A 15,261-nucleotide genomic window follows, 5' to 3' on the forward strand; every position below is an offset into this window, starting at 1 on the left:
CCCTGATATTCTATGATTCTATGAATCTTAAGTAGGAGTAGGGAGTTTTATTACCTCTGTCCTTGGCATGAGTGCAACCACTGCTGGAATACTGTCTAGTTCTGGTGTCCACAGTTCAAGAAAGATGTTGGTAAATCGGAGAGGGTTCATGGAAGAGCCATAAGAATGATTAAAGGATTGGAAAATACGCCTTGTACTGATAGATTCAAGAAGCTCAGTCTGTTTAGCATAACAAAGAGAAGGTTAAGGAGTTGACTTATTCTCCATGTAGGTACTTATGAACTGTGATCAAATATTTAACAATGGACTCTTCAATCTAGCCCACAAGGGTATAACAAGAGGTAATGGTTGGAAACTGAAGCTAGGCAAATTCAGACTGGAAATGAGGCATAAATATTTAATAATAAGGGTAATTAACTACTGGAGCAATTTACCAAGGGTTGAGGTTGATTCTCCAACACTGGCAACTTTTAAATTGACCTTTCTAGACCTTTCTACAAATATATGGTCTAGTTCAAACAGGAGTTATTTTGGAGAAGTTCTATGGCCTGAGTTATACAGGAGGTCAGACTAGATTATCACAGTGGTCCTTTCTGGCTTTGGAATCCATTAATATCTCAAAACAAAGTGTTACAAACTCAGGGAATTCAGAGTTAAGGTTACAGTTAGGTCTGGGCTATATTTAAAATTTAGATCAATTTAGCTGCATCGCTAAGGTGGTGAAAAATTCACACCCCTGAGTGAAGTACCTGTGCTGACCTAACCCCCAATATAGATGCAACTAGGTAAATGAAAGAATGCTTTCATTGACCTAACTACCATCACTTGGGGAGATGGAGTTCCTACACCAATGTAAAAGTCACTTCCATCGGTGTAGTCTGCATTATGCCAGTATAGTCTCCATAGCGTAGACTTGAAAAGTAATCTATACAGGGAAAGTAGGTAATGTACAATTAGGGCATTCAAACAATCTTCACTCTGCCTTGCAGTGATTCCAAGAGGGGAAGCATGTATGAAAAAAGTCTTCAAGAAAATCAGTTTAATCTAAACTCACCTGAAAGATGATAGCACAACATCCCCTGGAAACACACTGAGGTAGTGTTTCAGAAGTGACTCAGTAAAAACATTCCTCTGCTGAATTTCCAGCACCTATGTTTGTATCTCAAGTATTTACCTAAGCCAGAGGTCTGAGTACTAGGAGACCTAGATTCTTCTGCAAAGGAATAAAGTGCTTGGGGCCACCCAGTATCTGTTGAGGGGGAGTGATGTCTGCACTTGGCCTCAAGCTGTCACTGACTCACAGTCAGGTCTTGGGTTTATCCCTTAACCTCTCTGTGGCTCACCTTCCTTTGTAAAGTGGGGATAATACTATCTGCCTCCAAGGGAATTTAAGGCTCAATTAATTTACATTTGGGATACACACTGATATGCCTGGGTGGAAGGGGATAGGGAGGGCAAGGGAGTAATAGATGTTAAAGATCCTGGTTTCCTTTTTGGAATGGTCTCTCCTTTCTTCTTTCCTGACCCACAAAGGACACTTTGGACGCGTACCCCTGCGGCTCGGACCACACCCCCAGTCCCATGGCCAGTCGGGTGCCTCTTGAAACAGCCCCCACCCTGGAGAAGCCGGAGGCCCGTATGACTGCTGTGGCCGTGAATGTGGAAGATGGCCACACCATTGCTTTTCTGGGGGACAGCAGAGGCCAACTGCACAAGGTAGGAGTTGGCTTGGACTGGCAGCACGAAGAAAAGGTGTTACTGATTAGGGTCAGGCATGGAGTGGTGCAACTGAGGTGCTCCTATTGCATGCTGGAGTCCTAAACACAGAAGTGTCAGATCCCCAGAGGTGGTGGAAGCTCACTTTGAATGGGGGTGGAGCTGAGGTACATACCTGGGGGGAGGGCAGTGTGATGTCCTAGGAGGGTGCACAGGAGCAAAGGGAGCTAGAGTTAGTTGTGGGGAGGTGGGAGGATGATAGGGAGAGCTGTGGGAGGCCCAGAGGAGCAGGGGGTGACACCCTGCAGAGCCCATCCCACCCCTGCCTTCTCCCTATGTTTGCCTAGCTGGGGGCTCTGTTGTCTGGACGGCTTTTCTACCTAGCTCCCAACATTGCCCAGCTCCAGTTCTGCCCTGGACTTCTGGTGGATCTGGTCCCTGAGCTCACTTGCCTGGTCCAGCTGTTATGCTTATTAAAAGCACCCGGGATCTTTTTCAAGGGAAAAGGCAATATGCCACGTTTATTGGAGATACAACAATTAGCATATGCATTCAATCACACACACGCGCACACTGTCCCACCAGTTGATGTTATAGTTACCAGTCCAGAGTCTGGATCAATCTAGTGTCCAGTTAGGTTGATCATAGGTAGAGAGGAGCCGGGTTCTGTCAGTCGCGACACGATGCTCCAGGGAAGTCTTGGCCAGACAAACCCAAAGTTTCATGGCAAAGCAACCTGTTTATATTGATTTTCCTTCATTGGGACCAATGAGTTTTGCACCGTCATGCTCTAATCAGTTGCCGTTTGATGAGAGCTTGTTTTCTTCTCATCCTTTATCTTGTTCTTTCATCAGTCTCTCAGGGAGTTACCCCATGCTGATTTTGATCACAGCTATCTTGTCCCCATTGATGGGTGCCTGCCACATCTTTTAGAGTTGTCAATCTGCCCCCTTCTGACATCTCAGTAGGGCGTGTTGCAATCTCCTGGTGCCTTTATGTCCATCCTCGATTCCTCCATAGAACATCTGGTCTGGTGATAGCCTTCACGCTTGTCTTCTAGCAAACACATTCCTCATTCACACACACAAAACAGGATTGATTTACACAGAGCATTTGAACAGGAATATCAAATTGCAATGCAGGAGAAAACAATCATTACATTCTTTTACTTGACAGGTTTCAGAGTAACAGCCGTGTTAGTCTGTATTCGCAAAAAGAAAAGGAGTACTTGTGGCACCTTAGAGACTAACCAATTTATTTGAGCATAAGCTTTCGTTAGTCTCTAAGGTGCCACAAGTACTCCGATTCTTTTACTTATTTCAAAATGCTAAATTTAAAACAAAATGGTGACCCTAAAGGTCTGTCACTACCTTGAAATCAGCTTCAGACACAAGATTCTGGCTGATGCATCTTTACCAATGGCATGCTAGGCCATTCCTTTTTGCTTTCAGAAAGAGTGGCTGGCAGGGTATGGTCAAATCATACGTCAATACATTTAATGCATGCTACATTATTATTCTTTATCCTTCATTCTAAATTATACAAAATACAACATAAAATCCTACTACTACACAGCTTTAGCATCCCAGGTTCCCTCTGTGCTGACCCACCTCTGAGTGCCCCCTGACGGGACCCAGCACCTGCTGGCTTGGAGGACCCTTTGTATCCAGGGAGGGGAGGGAACCCCCTGGCCCAGGACTGGAGCCCTCCACCAGCACTGGAATTGGGGCCCCACTCAGCCCCTGCATGGAGGCTGGGAAGTGGTTAGAATTGGCAGAAGTAGCAGAATGCTGTTCCCATTCCCCAAAAGAGTGCTGGAAGTGTATTCCAGAGCACTCCGGCAGGACTGGAACACTGTCCTATTGTGTGCCCATTGTTTCTTTCTCTCTAGGAGGAAGGATGCACTTGTGGTACATGTCTAGGAGTTGGGATCTGGCTTTGGTTCCCAGATTTTCCACTGACTCCATTGAAGTAACATGTCATCTCTGTTCCTCGATTTCTTCCTCTGCAAATTGGGGACATTAATGCTGATCTACTTCATTGGGGCTTGGGAAAGACTGCAGAGAATCATAATTCCCAAAGTAGAACAGTTTAGTCACTCAGATCAATTATTGTGACAAGCCTACAAGAAGACACTGAATTGTCCTGCCTCCCTGTGATGTTTGTCACTCACATGCCACAATCTGTTATTACTAAGAGCTGAAACAAATTCTGTCTTGCCCATTCTTTGTTCCAGAGAAGTAAGTCTCTGCTGGATAGCAGTGCCATCTGATGTCTTGTTCTCAAATTCAGCATGCTCTCAGTTAAGAATAAGTAAGGCTACAATTTAGTCATGGATATTTTTAGTAAAAGTCATGGACAGGTCACAGGCAATAAACAAAAATTCACAGTCTGTGACCTGTTCATGACTTGTACTGTAAATACCCCTGACTAAATGTTAGCTGGGGGGGTGTACTGCTCGGAGAGGAGGGGGGAAGAAGCCTGGGGAGGGGCGTTTCTTCGGGGGGAGCCCTCAGGGGCTGCTGCTTGGGGGGAGGCTGTGGGGGACTGCCCCCGGGGCTGCTGCTCGGGCAGTCCCCAGGGGCAGCTGCCTGAGCAGTGGCCAGTGCAGCTGGTCACGGAGCCTCTCCAGCAGTGGCCAATGTGGCTGTCCCTGGGGCCAGCTGCTTGGGCGACCCCGGGGTCAGCCACACTGGCCACTGCAGAAGTCACAGAGGTTATGGAATGTCACGGAATACGTAACTTCCGTGACCTTCATGACTGATATGGATCCCTAAGAATAAGCAGAACTGCTTATACAAAAGACATTTTCAGTTATAATCTTCTCTGAGCCAGTGCTGGAGCTACTCTGCAAAGCTTATAAGAGCTGTACTCTACTCTTGCTTTAAACCTCTTCTTTGAGTGTCTAGCTCTATGATTGCTACTGAGTGTTTGAGTCTGCCGTATAAATACATACATTTGTAACACAAAGAAAAAGTCCTTTATCCTGGGCCTGAATCTGAAAATAATTACCCTTTTAAAAAAACCCTTCATTTTCCCCAAACCACAAAATAATAATACCCCAACCCACCCACAATTACTAGTGATCTTTCTTAGGTATATGGCACCCATTACCATAGTATCTGAGCACCTGAGATCTTTAATGTGTTTATCGTCACAATACTGCAGTGAGATAGTGTAATGCTATTATCCCATTTTACAGATGGGAAACTGAGGCACAGAGTGACTAAGGCCAAGACCCACAAATGACCCACTTCCTAACAATGGAAGAGCCTGAATACCTTTGGGAATCTGGGCCCAAGTGACTTACACATGGTCATATAGGAGTTTGTGCAAGTGGAGGGAATTGACTCTGGGTCTCCTAAGTTCCAGGCTAGCATACTAACTACTCAGCCATTCTTCATCCCTTTTGTGTCTAGTATTATAACTGTCTTTGAATATATAGGTGAGGCCTTGTAGCGGGGTCAGGTTGTTGACAGGTTAGTGCAATCTGAGATCAGCAATGAGAATAAATTCCAAATGGAGACCCCTCATGGAGAATACTCTGCTGGCAGTTCCCTCTCTCTTATACCAACAGGACAACCATTCAGGTGCCTTTACTGGCCACAGTCCAGGTGCTTATATAGTCGTTTTTGACTATATCATTAGAGCCTCAGAAGCATTGAATTGTCTGGCCACAGTCCAGGTGCTTATATAGTCGTTTTTGACTATATCATTAGAGCCTCAGAAGCATTGAATTGTTCCTCACAAATCCCCTGAAATAAAGAATATTCCTTGTTACATATGGAGAGCTGAGGCACAGAGTGATTTGCCTGAGGTCACACACAGCCTGTGACAGAGCTCTGAACAGAACCCAGGTGTCCTGAGTTCTAGTCCAGAGCCATAACCACGTGGTCATCCTTCCTCAGTGCAATATAACATAAGGCATTTAGGTCTCTATAGACCTTAACTTATCAAACTTAACTCCTATAAATTTCCCCTGGAAACCAGTAGGCAGCCAGTACAGGCCATAGAACAAAGGTTCCACATGCTGCTAGTTGTACCAGTTAGGTTATCACATTTTCCACACTTCAGTTTCTGGGTTGATTTGAGATATACCTCCAGACAGAGGATGTTGCTGTGTCTACTGTCAAGCTCACGAAAGCTTATGCTCAAATAAATTTGTTAGTCTCTAGGGTACCACAAGTCCTCCTTTTCTTTTTGTCAAGACATAGAGATTCATAGCTGAAAGAGATGGTCCCAATCTCATAGCCCCACGCACAGGGGTGAAAGTAACTTAAAAGTCTTACTGGTATGGGGGCCCAGCTCCAGGCCCCTGGAAGGGGTGCGGCCTCAAGCAGAAGGGGTGGGGCTGCGGGGGTCATCGGCTATGTACAGGCCTGTACTGGCAGCCACTTCTTACCGGTGCGCCATACCGGCCCATACCAGCCCACTTTCACCTCTGCCCACGTAACAAAGAAGAGTAATTTTCACCACTGCTGTTTACATGGTAGCTGCAAAGCAGCGTAGGTTCAACTGAACCCCCTGAAAGCAAACTTACATGACACATGATGGTAAAACCACCTCAGCTAACAGGAAAGATCTTTTCCTCACTACATCTTCTCGCTGTTTTCCCCAACATTTCCCTGCCTTGTCTCCCCCTTCCTAGTACCAGAAGGACCAAGATCCAAAACTCTCACCACCAACCCCCCACTCCAGACCTCAGTGTTCCCAGTAGGCAGCAGTAGCACTGGTGGATGTGATTACAGCATGTTCTCTCATGATGGGTTTCAGAGTAACAGCCGTGTTAGTCTGTATTCGCAAAAAGAAAAGGAGTACTTGTGGCAACTTAGAGACTAACCAATTTATTTGAGCATAAGCTTTCGTGAGCTACAGCTCACTTCATCGGATGCATACTGTGGAAAGTACAGAAGATCTTTTTATACACACAAACCATGAAAAAAAGTACTCCTTTTCTTCTCTCATGATGGTCACTCAGTGGCTTGATGACTAGTTCTTTCCACAGCAAGTTTACGGTTCCCAGATACCCATGACTGACCACCTCAGCTCTTCTCTCAAGGCTTTCATGGAACTGGTGTGGCCAGGATGGAACATCCTACACCCTGTGAACACAAACTATCCTGAAAAATCATGTGGTTAAAGCACCACATGAGTCAATAGCTTTGTCCAGGAGGTGGCAATTATTTCCCTGCTAATTTCATTCATTCACTTTCTCCCATCCACCAGACCACTTGTTCACTTATTAACTCATCCACTCATTTTTGCACTCCCCTCTGCCTGTTCAGATGTCTGCCCATCAGCCCTCAAACCTGTTGGCAAAAGCTCACTTTCCCCTTCGTCTGCTCACATACCTACCTACTCATCCATTCGTATATCTCTTTTCCCTGTTATTGTTATACATTTCTATACACTTCCATAGCACCATTTTATTCTATACACTTCTATACATTCTATAGCACCATTCTACACATTCTATACACTTCTATACATTCTATAGCACCATTCTACACATTCTATACACTTCTATACATTCTATAGCACCATTCTATACACTTCTATACATTTCTATAGCACTTCTATTACATTTCTATAGCACCTAGGGGCACCAATCAGGCTGTGGGAGCCCACTGGGCACTGTACAGATACTCAGTAAAGAGACTGTCTCTGCTCCAGAGTGATTACAGTCTAGTTTATGACTAGATGTAGCAAGGAGATACAACAAACAGCAGCTGGCCACCTACTTCACTCTTCATTTTGCCTGCCTGCTGACTACAACTCTGTCTCTTACAGGTGTACTTAGGAGCAATGGGAGAAGCTAATACATATGCTTCTCTAGTCATCCACTTGAACAGCATGGTGAGTGGAGACCTGCTATTTGACCAGTCGCAGCAGAACCTGTACGTCATGACCCAGTCAATGGTGAGATCAATGAAATCCCTACTGCAAAGGAATGAAAGCATTTAGGGCCCACAGTACTTCCTGAGGGAAAGTGGTGTCTGTAGTCAGCCTCATGCTGTGGTCATAGGGGCCTGGCCTCACGCCATGTCTGTAAAATATGACGGGAATCCTGCCATCCCAGGGATTGGTCTCTCAGCCCTTGTGCATCCCTGTGCACGAGTTATGTCAGCAATGATGGATGAGCGTAAAAGGGAGTTGTTACATTACAGAGACCAACAGTTAGATGGTAACAGATATGTTAGCAATGTGGAGAAAAAGGCCTAGGGTCTGTAACAGGGCAAGCTCCTTTCCCGCCTTGGGGTCACTCCCAAACAGTCTTGCATGCCTCTTAATTGTCTACACTTCTGTGAGTTTTTATTTATGTAACCACCACCAAGCCATCGTCGCAATCCCTGTGCACCACATCTACCTACAGTGTCCTTCAATCCTCAGCTCTCTCTCCAGGGAGAGTAAGAGACCTCACCAGCTGGTGACCTAGCTTCCCTTAGGTTCTGCTAGCCCCTCTCTCCTCCTTTCCACTTCCTTCCTGTGCTTTTTAACTACCATTTCAGCTGATGGGATAATTAGCCCCTTAACTCATCAACCCACAATGTGATTAGGTCATTTTAAATCTTCCACACCTCATACAGGGCTTCTCTGGGAGAACCAGTTAGTGCTCAGTAACCAGAATACTGGGTCAGCTGTTGGCTCTCAGCACTTTTGTCACAGGGTTCATGAAGCACTGGAGCCTTCTAATGATTGTGTGTGTTAGACCAGTGGCTCTCAACCTTTCCAGACTCCTGTACCCCTTTCAGGAGTTGGATTTATCTTACAAACCCCAAGTTTCACCTTACTTAAAAACTACTTGCTTACAAAATCATACTTAAAAATACAAGTGTCACAGCACACTATTACTGAAAAATTGCTTACTTTCTCATTTTTATCACATAATTGTAAAATAAATTGGAATATAAATATTGTACTTACATTTCAGTGTGTTTATACTGCTCTATATACAAGTCGTATGAAATTTTGTTTGTACTGACTTCGCTAGTGCTTTTTATTTAGCCTGTTGTAAAACTAGACAAATATTTGGATTAGTTGATGTACTCTCTGGAAGACCTTTGTGTACCTTCAGGGGTACATGTACCCCTGGTCGAGATCCACTGTTTTACACTCCACTTAGCAGGAGCAGACAAATCTCTTGGTTCAAAACTGACCGAACTTGTTAGATGGGCTTTAAACTAAGTGGAAAAGAGAGAGCTTTATTTAACTCAAAATGTGGCGTATGCCTTCAGTTTTCAATAGTGAAGTAGAAGATGGAGCTCTTGTGCAATAGAAGGTGAATAATTAGGAGACATAATGAACAAAACTGTGTGTGGCCATATATAAGGAGTTTGGGGAATAAACAAGAAGAGTTGGGATCAATGGCTGGAACCTGAAAATAATTCTCACAACAGGAACAGTTGCAATCCATGCAGGAAAGGGGGACTGGGGAAGCAAAGCTGTGTGGCAAACTTATCTTCAGAAATGAGAGGCTCAGTCTAATCAGATGAGGGATAAAGATACAAGGAATGACAACTAAATGAGAAACCACAGTGAGCATCAGCTGCAGCCTTGCCCCCTTCCCTCCCTCATGCAATCCCTAGGCTAGAGCAACATTTGAGAGCTTGGAACTGCAGGATTGTGATACCTGTTAGATAAAAATCCATCTGAGCATGCCTTATGTTCGGAAGAGTCCAGTTTTCTGAGCTAGAAAGCAAAAGATCCAACTAAAGGAGAAGCTACCCTGGCGTGATTGCTTACCAGTAGGAAAGAATTGACTGAAAATGTGAGTATTGTGGGAAAATGTGGGAAAGGTTGATGCTAGTAAGCACAGCAATATAAGACAACTGGACTTGAGGAAAGCAAATTTTGAGGAATGAAGACACTTATAAAACTTGGGAGGCGGTATTAAAATCCATGAGTGGAGGAAAGTTGAAGAATCCTAAAATACACCCAAAGGAAAGCACAAGAAGCAATGATTCCTGTGATAAAGAAGAATACAAATAATATGTGGCTAACATGCCTTCATAAAGAATTGGGCCAGAAATATATGAGTAAAAATGGGAACCGAACAGAATACACAGTTCTAAAATTGTGCAGGAAAAGATCCGGGCACCCAAATCAGAATAACTTAATGCTGCCAAGGTGGTGAGAGGCATGCTAATGTACTTGGGGAGAGCAGGCTCAAAAGAGTCCCCTGAGGTTTCTTGCACAGATGGTGGAGGGATGTGATCACACCCAGTTATTTACATTGGGTGTCTTCAGCCCAGACCCCAGCTCCTTACAACTTGCAAGGGGCTCTTGCCCTCTGCAGGCCTTCTTACATCTCTGGCTTTCCCTAGGAGTTCGCTGCACCCTTTGTAGGGTTGGGGTGAATGATGCCCAGCTGGAAGTTCCCTCTGTGGCTCCAGGAGTCCCACCAGCAGCTTCCTGCTTAGGGCACTCCCACTCCTCTCCCTCCAGTTGCCTGCAGATTCCTCTGTTTTAAAGGTCTCCTCCTTGCCATATGTGACTGACTGACAGGTCTGGAGGGGTGGAGCTAGCCCTGCTCCCAGGGCCTCTGTCACTTTCCTAGCCATTGTGGGGACTATACACCCCATCACAAGGCCCATTAATAAATGAAGTATATTAAATTAGCAATTATTGCAAAATGGCTGAGAAACTGAATGAGTTTTTAAAATCTCTTTAACCAGAAAATAGTTTTGGCAATTAGGAAGTAATTGTCAATAGGGCTGCAGACAAGAGACTGAAACTAGTCGTCATGGCGATACAATAATACAGAGGTGTTCAGTCAGACAAGGCCCAGCCCTGCTATCTGCAGCCCCCAACATGATATAGTGCAGGTCTTCTTCAAGTGATTGCTCATGTGCATTACACAATAGGTGTGTGTGCTCGCCACGTGCACCGGTGCCAGAAGTTTTTCCCTCAGCAGTACCCATAGGGGAGCGCCCCTGGCGTGGCACGGTATATGGGGCGTTGTATGCTCCCCCCCCTCAGTTCCTTCTTGCCACCAGTGAAAGTGCTTCGAAACTGCTCTGCTCCAGCTCTGCCGTAGCTTTCCCTCTTTGGGCTTCGTTTAGTTCGTAGTTAGTTAGTACTTGTTACCAAAAGAAGAAGAAAAGAGAGTTAGAATAGATAAGTGCGCCCGGGTCAGGGCATACCCTGCGCCCCAGGCTTTAAGTCATGCAACACTTGCAAACGGTCTGTGCTTGTGAGTGATCCACACGCTGCCTGTTTACGCTGTCCAGGGAAACCCACCTCAGCGACCGCTGCAAAATTTGCAGATCTTTTAAGCCTTGGACCAAGAAGGAGCGGTACATACGGCTCCGAGCCATTTGATGGAGTCAGCCCAACCCCGACACCACTGCACCACTCTGATTTGGCACTGAGCAACGCAGCATTGGTGCGCGGTGACCCAGCGATGCCTTCCACCAGTCGGCACCGCTCCGCGTCCACGGGACACTCTAAAAAGATGAAGAAGAGGTCTTCTCCGTCAAGGCACTGGGGCAAGGCTGGGGGCGAGACTAGACCCGGGTTGGGCAGCTCTCGTTCCCCATCGAACTCCTGGCCATCTGACTCAAGTCAAGCAGTGTAGCCCGGCCCGCTCTGAGTCGACCTCCCCGGACGCCAGTGGCCACATTCGGGGTGTCCTCCACGCCGGAGACCTGTTAGGCGGCTCAAGACGTTATGTCTCTACCGGTTCCAGTTGTGCCAATGCCCATGGCTCTCCAGTCCAGAGGGAAGTCAGTGCTCGGACCTCCACAGTCGCCGCCCGGATGGTATCGCTCACAGTCGAGGGAAAGTTCCCGATGCTGCTCTCCACACAGTGACCGTCCTGCACGGAGCCCGCACCGGTCCCATCGGCCCCCACCAGGTTGTCTGGCTGGGTACCGAGCAGCAGGGATTCCAGGCACAGATCCACCTCGAGGGAGTGCAGACCAGACGATCAGAGCGTGCCCCACTGGGACAGATGGAACCGGAGGTCATTGGCTCCGAGAAGCTACCATAGCCCCTTGCGATATGAACATCAATGCCGGTCACGCTCTTCGTCCTGGTTGAGGTCCCTGCCACGGCACTGCTCCCGCAGCCCTAGGTGTAGATCGCCGGCACCAGGCCATCTTGGATCCGCCCATTGGAGCCGTTCGTGGAGCAGCTGTTACAGATGGTACTCCCGCTCCTCCACACCAGGACCATCTTCTCGAGCCTGGCACCACTCGCGGTGCTGTCACTCTTCCCTGTCCCGGGATAGCGGTAGATCGTGTGCCAGCCTGGCCTCCCTTCGACGCTGACAGTTGGTGAGTCAGGCGGGGAAGTCTGCTCCAATGGTGCCACAGGCTCTCTGTCCAGCCCCATGGTACCAGTGGTCCCTGTGGGCCCCGATACAGCTCACGGTGGTGGCTCGCTCGGTGGCCGGAGCCTCAAAAAGACCATCAGCCTCTCTCTCTCAGCCACCCAGGAAGGGGTCAGAGGAGCGCTCCTCTCCTGTTCCATGCTCAGAAGGTGACAAAGTGGTGGCATCTGCCACCGATGAGGTAATCACGGCTACTCCTGCTCCTGTTCCTCAGGAGGACATGAAATCCCACCAAGAACTTTTGAAAAGGGTGGCATCAAGCCTCAACCTACAAGCTGAGGAGGTGGAGGAACCCTCGGACTCCCTCTTTGATGTCCACTCAGCTACAGCGCCAGCCAGGGTGGCTCTCCCACTCCAAGAGGTGTGCCAAAGTTCTCAAATGCCCCGTGACAGACCCTGGCTTCCTTGCCCCCCGTCTCTAAGAGGGGAGAACGGAAGTATTTCGTGCCTGCCAAAGGGCACGAGTATCTATATACCCACCCCGCCCCCAACTCTCTAGTGGTCGAGGCAGTCAACCATAAGGAGCGCCAGGGCCAACCTGCTCCTACCCCTAAGAATAAGGACTCAAGGAGACTAGACTTATTCTGTAGAAAGAGATTTGTCCTCGAGCTTTCAACTGAGGGTGGCAAACCACCAAGCCTTGCTTAGCAGATATGAGTTTAACTTGTGGGGCTCTATGCCAAAATTTGCAGACTCCCTTCAGGAGCGTGATAAGAAGGAGTTTAAGGCTCTGGTCGAGGAGGGCACAGCTGTAGCCAGGGCGGCCCTTGAGGCAGCCTCGGACGCTGCAGATACAGCTGCACGATCTACGGCCTCCACGGTGTCCACGAGAAGAGCGTTGTGACTCCTGTTGTTGGGGTTGTCCAGCGAGGCACAGAACTTCTTGCAGGACCTTCCATATGACAGCAAGTTCCTGTTCGCGGAACAAACAGACGTGAAGTTACACGGTCTTAAGGACTCCTGCACGACATTAAAGACTCTGTGTATCTATGTCCCAGCCCCAGCCAGGACCAAATTCAAGTCGCAGCAAGCCCCTAGTCAGGCTACTCACTCCAAATACGAGCCCCCTTATAAAAGATCAAGAGCCTATAAAAAGCGCCCACAGCGACTGTCTCGGCCCGTGCCCCAGCCTGGGTCCTCCCAGGGCAAGCAGGCAGGTAAGCGCCAGTTTGATGGGACACCCGGGGACGACTTACCAGTTTGTACCAGGGATCCACCCAACCTTCCCTTCTCCAACCGCCTATGTACTTTCTTCCCAGAGTGGTTGCTACTGACCTTGGACCGTTGGGTCCTCAGCACCATCTCTTGGGGCTATACCCTCCAATTTCTCTTTGCCCCACCTACCCACCCTCCCTCCCCATCCCTCTTCAGGGACGCCTCTCATGAAGGCTTACTTGAGCAAGAGATGAGGTGGCTCCTTCACTTAGGAGCGGTGGAGGTGGTGCTGGCAGAGTTCAGATACAAGGGGTACTACTCCTGCTATTTCCTTATCCCGAAGGCCAAAGGGGGGCTCAGGCCCATCCTGGATCTGCAAGGCCTGAACCACTACCTGGTGAAACTCAAGTTCCGCATGGTCTCTCTGGCCTCCATCATCCCCTCCCTGGATCCCGTGGACTGGTACGCCGCCCGCGATCTACAGGACGCATACTTCCACATTCACATATTCGAGGGACATAGGCATTTCCTCCGTTTCATGGTAGGGCAGGAGCACTACCAGTTCACTGTCCTCCCATTTGGCTTATCAACGGCACCCAGAGTCTTCACAAAGTATATGTCTGTGGTAGTGGCCTACCTCAGGCGTCAGGGGGGTCCAGATTTTTTCCTACCTCGACGACTGGCTGGTCAAAGGCAGCTCCAGGTCACAGGTATAGGATCAAGTAACCACTCCTGCCCATGAGCTTCACACTGGGGCTGCTGGTAAGCAGCACCAAATCCACGTTGGTACTGGTGCAACACAGAGTTAATTGGTACAATTCTGGACGCGACATTAGCCAGAGCCTCCCTCCCACCGGATAGATTCGACACCTTGAGGGAGCTCATCAGGGTGGTCACGAGGTTTCCCGTGATGACCACGAGGGTGTGCCTCCAGCTCCTGGGCCATATATCAGTGTGCACGTACATGGTTCATCATGCCAGACTCAGGATGCTGCCTCTTCAGCTCTGGTTGGCCTCGACATTCTCCCAGTCCAGAGACAGGCTGGACAAGGTCCTCACTGTGCCCAAACTCGTGCTAGCCTCCCTCTGCTGGTGGTCCACCCCGGGGAACATGCTCCGAGGGGTCCCGTTCAGGGGCTGGCCACCGACTGTGAGTTGGTGCGCGATGCGTTGGACTTGGGGTGGGGAGCCCGTGTGGGAAACCTCCAGACCCAAGGCCTTTGGTCCATGCAGGAACCAGCCCTACACATAAAAGTCAAGGAGCTCAGGACGGTCCGCCTAGCCTGTGTGGCCTTTTGCTCACGCCTAGCAGACAGAGTGGTCACAGTTCTCATGGATAACGTGGCCTTTGTGTTCTACATCAACAGACAAGGCGGGGCCCGCTTCTCAGCTCTCTGCCAGGAAGCCCTCAGGCTGTGGAACTTCTGTACAGCCCATGATATCAACCTGGAAGCCTATCGCTTACCGGGCATCCGAAACTCTCAGGCGGATTGGCTGAGTCGAGACTTCTCCTCTCAGCACAAATCGTCGCTGCACCCAGAAGTGGTGCACAGGATTTTCCGAATGTAGGGTTCTTCGCGACCAGACACTTCCGCCGGTGTCCCCATTTCTGCTCCAGGGGAGGGCTGGGCAGGGGCACGATCTCCAACGCCTTCCTTCTGTCTTGATCGGGTCAACTTTTGTATGCCTTTCCCCCAATTTCCCTGATTGGCAAGGTCTTGGAAAAGATCAAGATGGACAGGGCTTGCATCCTTCTGATCGCCCCGGCATGGCCCAGACAGCTCTGGTACAGGGCTCTCACAAGCTTGGCAATTGCCCCGCCATGGCCGTTGCCAACCCTCCTGGAACTTCTCTCCCAGGACCAAGGGGGCCTCCTCCACCCCAGCCTAGCAACCCTCCACCTCACAGCGTGGTTGCTCAATGGTTAGGCCAGGAGAAGAGGACCTGCTCGAAGGGAGGCCAGCGAATCCTCCTGGAGAGCAGGAGGCCCTCCATGCATCAGGCCTACTTGGCAAAATGGTCTTGGTTTTCCCGGTGGGCCGTCGATCAGGGTGTCT

At 48.7% G+C, this 15,261-nt stretch overlaps 1 protein-coding gene across 1 annotated transcript in view; it reads left to right on the top strand.

Annotated features, from left to right (window-relative positions):
* PLXNB1 (plexin B1) overlaps window positions 1-15,261 on the top strand; it is a 192,141-nt gene that overhangs the window by 87,427 nt on the left and 89,453 nt on the right. The window contains exons 6-7 of the mRNA XM_077821156.1: window positions 1,534-1,716; window positions 7,507-7,635. Coding sequence (XP_077677282.1) covers window positions 1,534-1,716; window positions 7,507-7,635 — 312 coding nt within the window. The remainder of the gene's footprint in view (window positions 1-1,533; window positions 1,717-7,506; window positions 7,636-15,261) is intronic.

Source organism: Eretmochelys imbricata, chromosome 7, assembly GCF_965152235.1.
Source record: "Eretmochelys imbricata isolate rEreImb1 chromosome 7, rEreImb1.hap1, whole genome shotgun sequence".
In the NCBI taxonomy this organism is placed as follows: domain Eukaryota; kingdom Metazoa; phylum Chordata; order Testudines; family Cheloniidae; genus Eretmochelys; species Eretmochelys imbricata.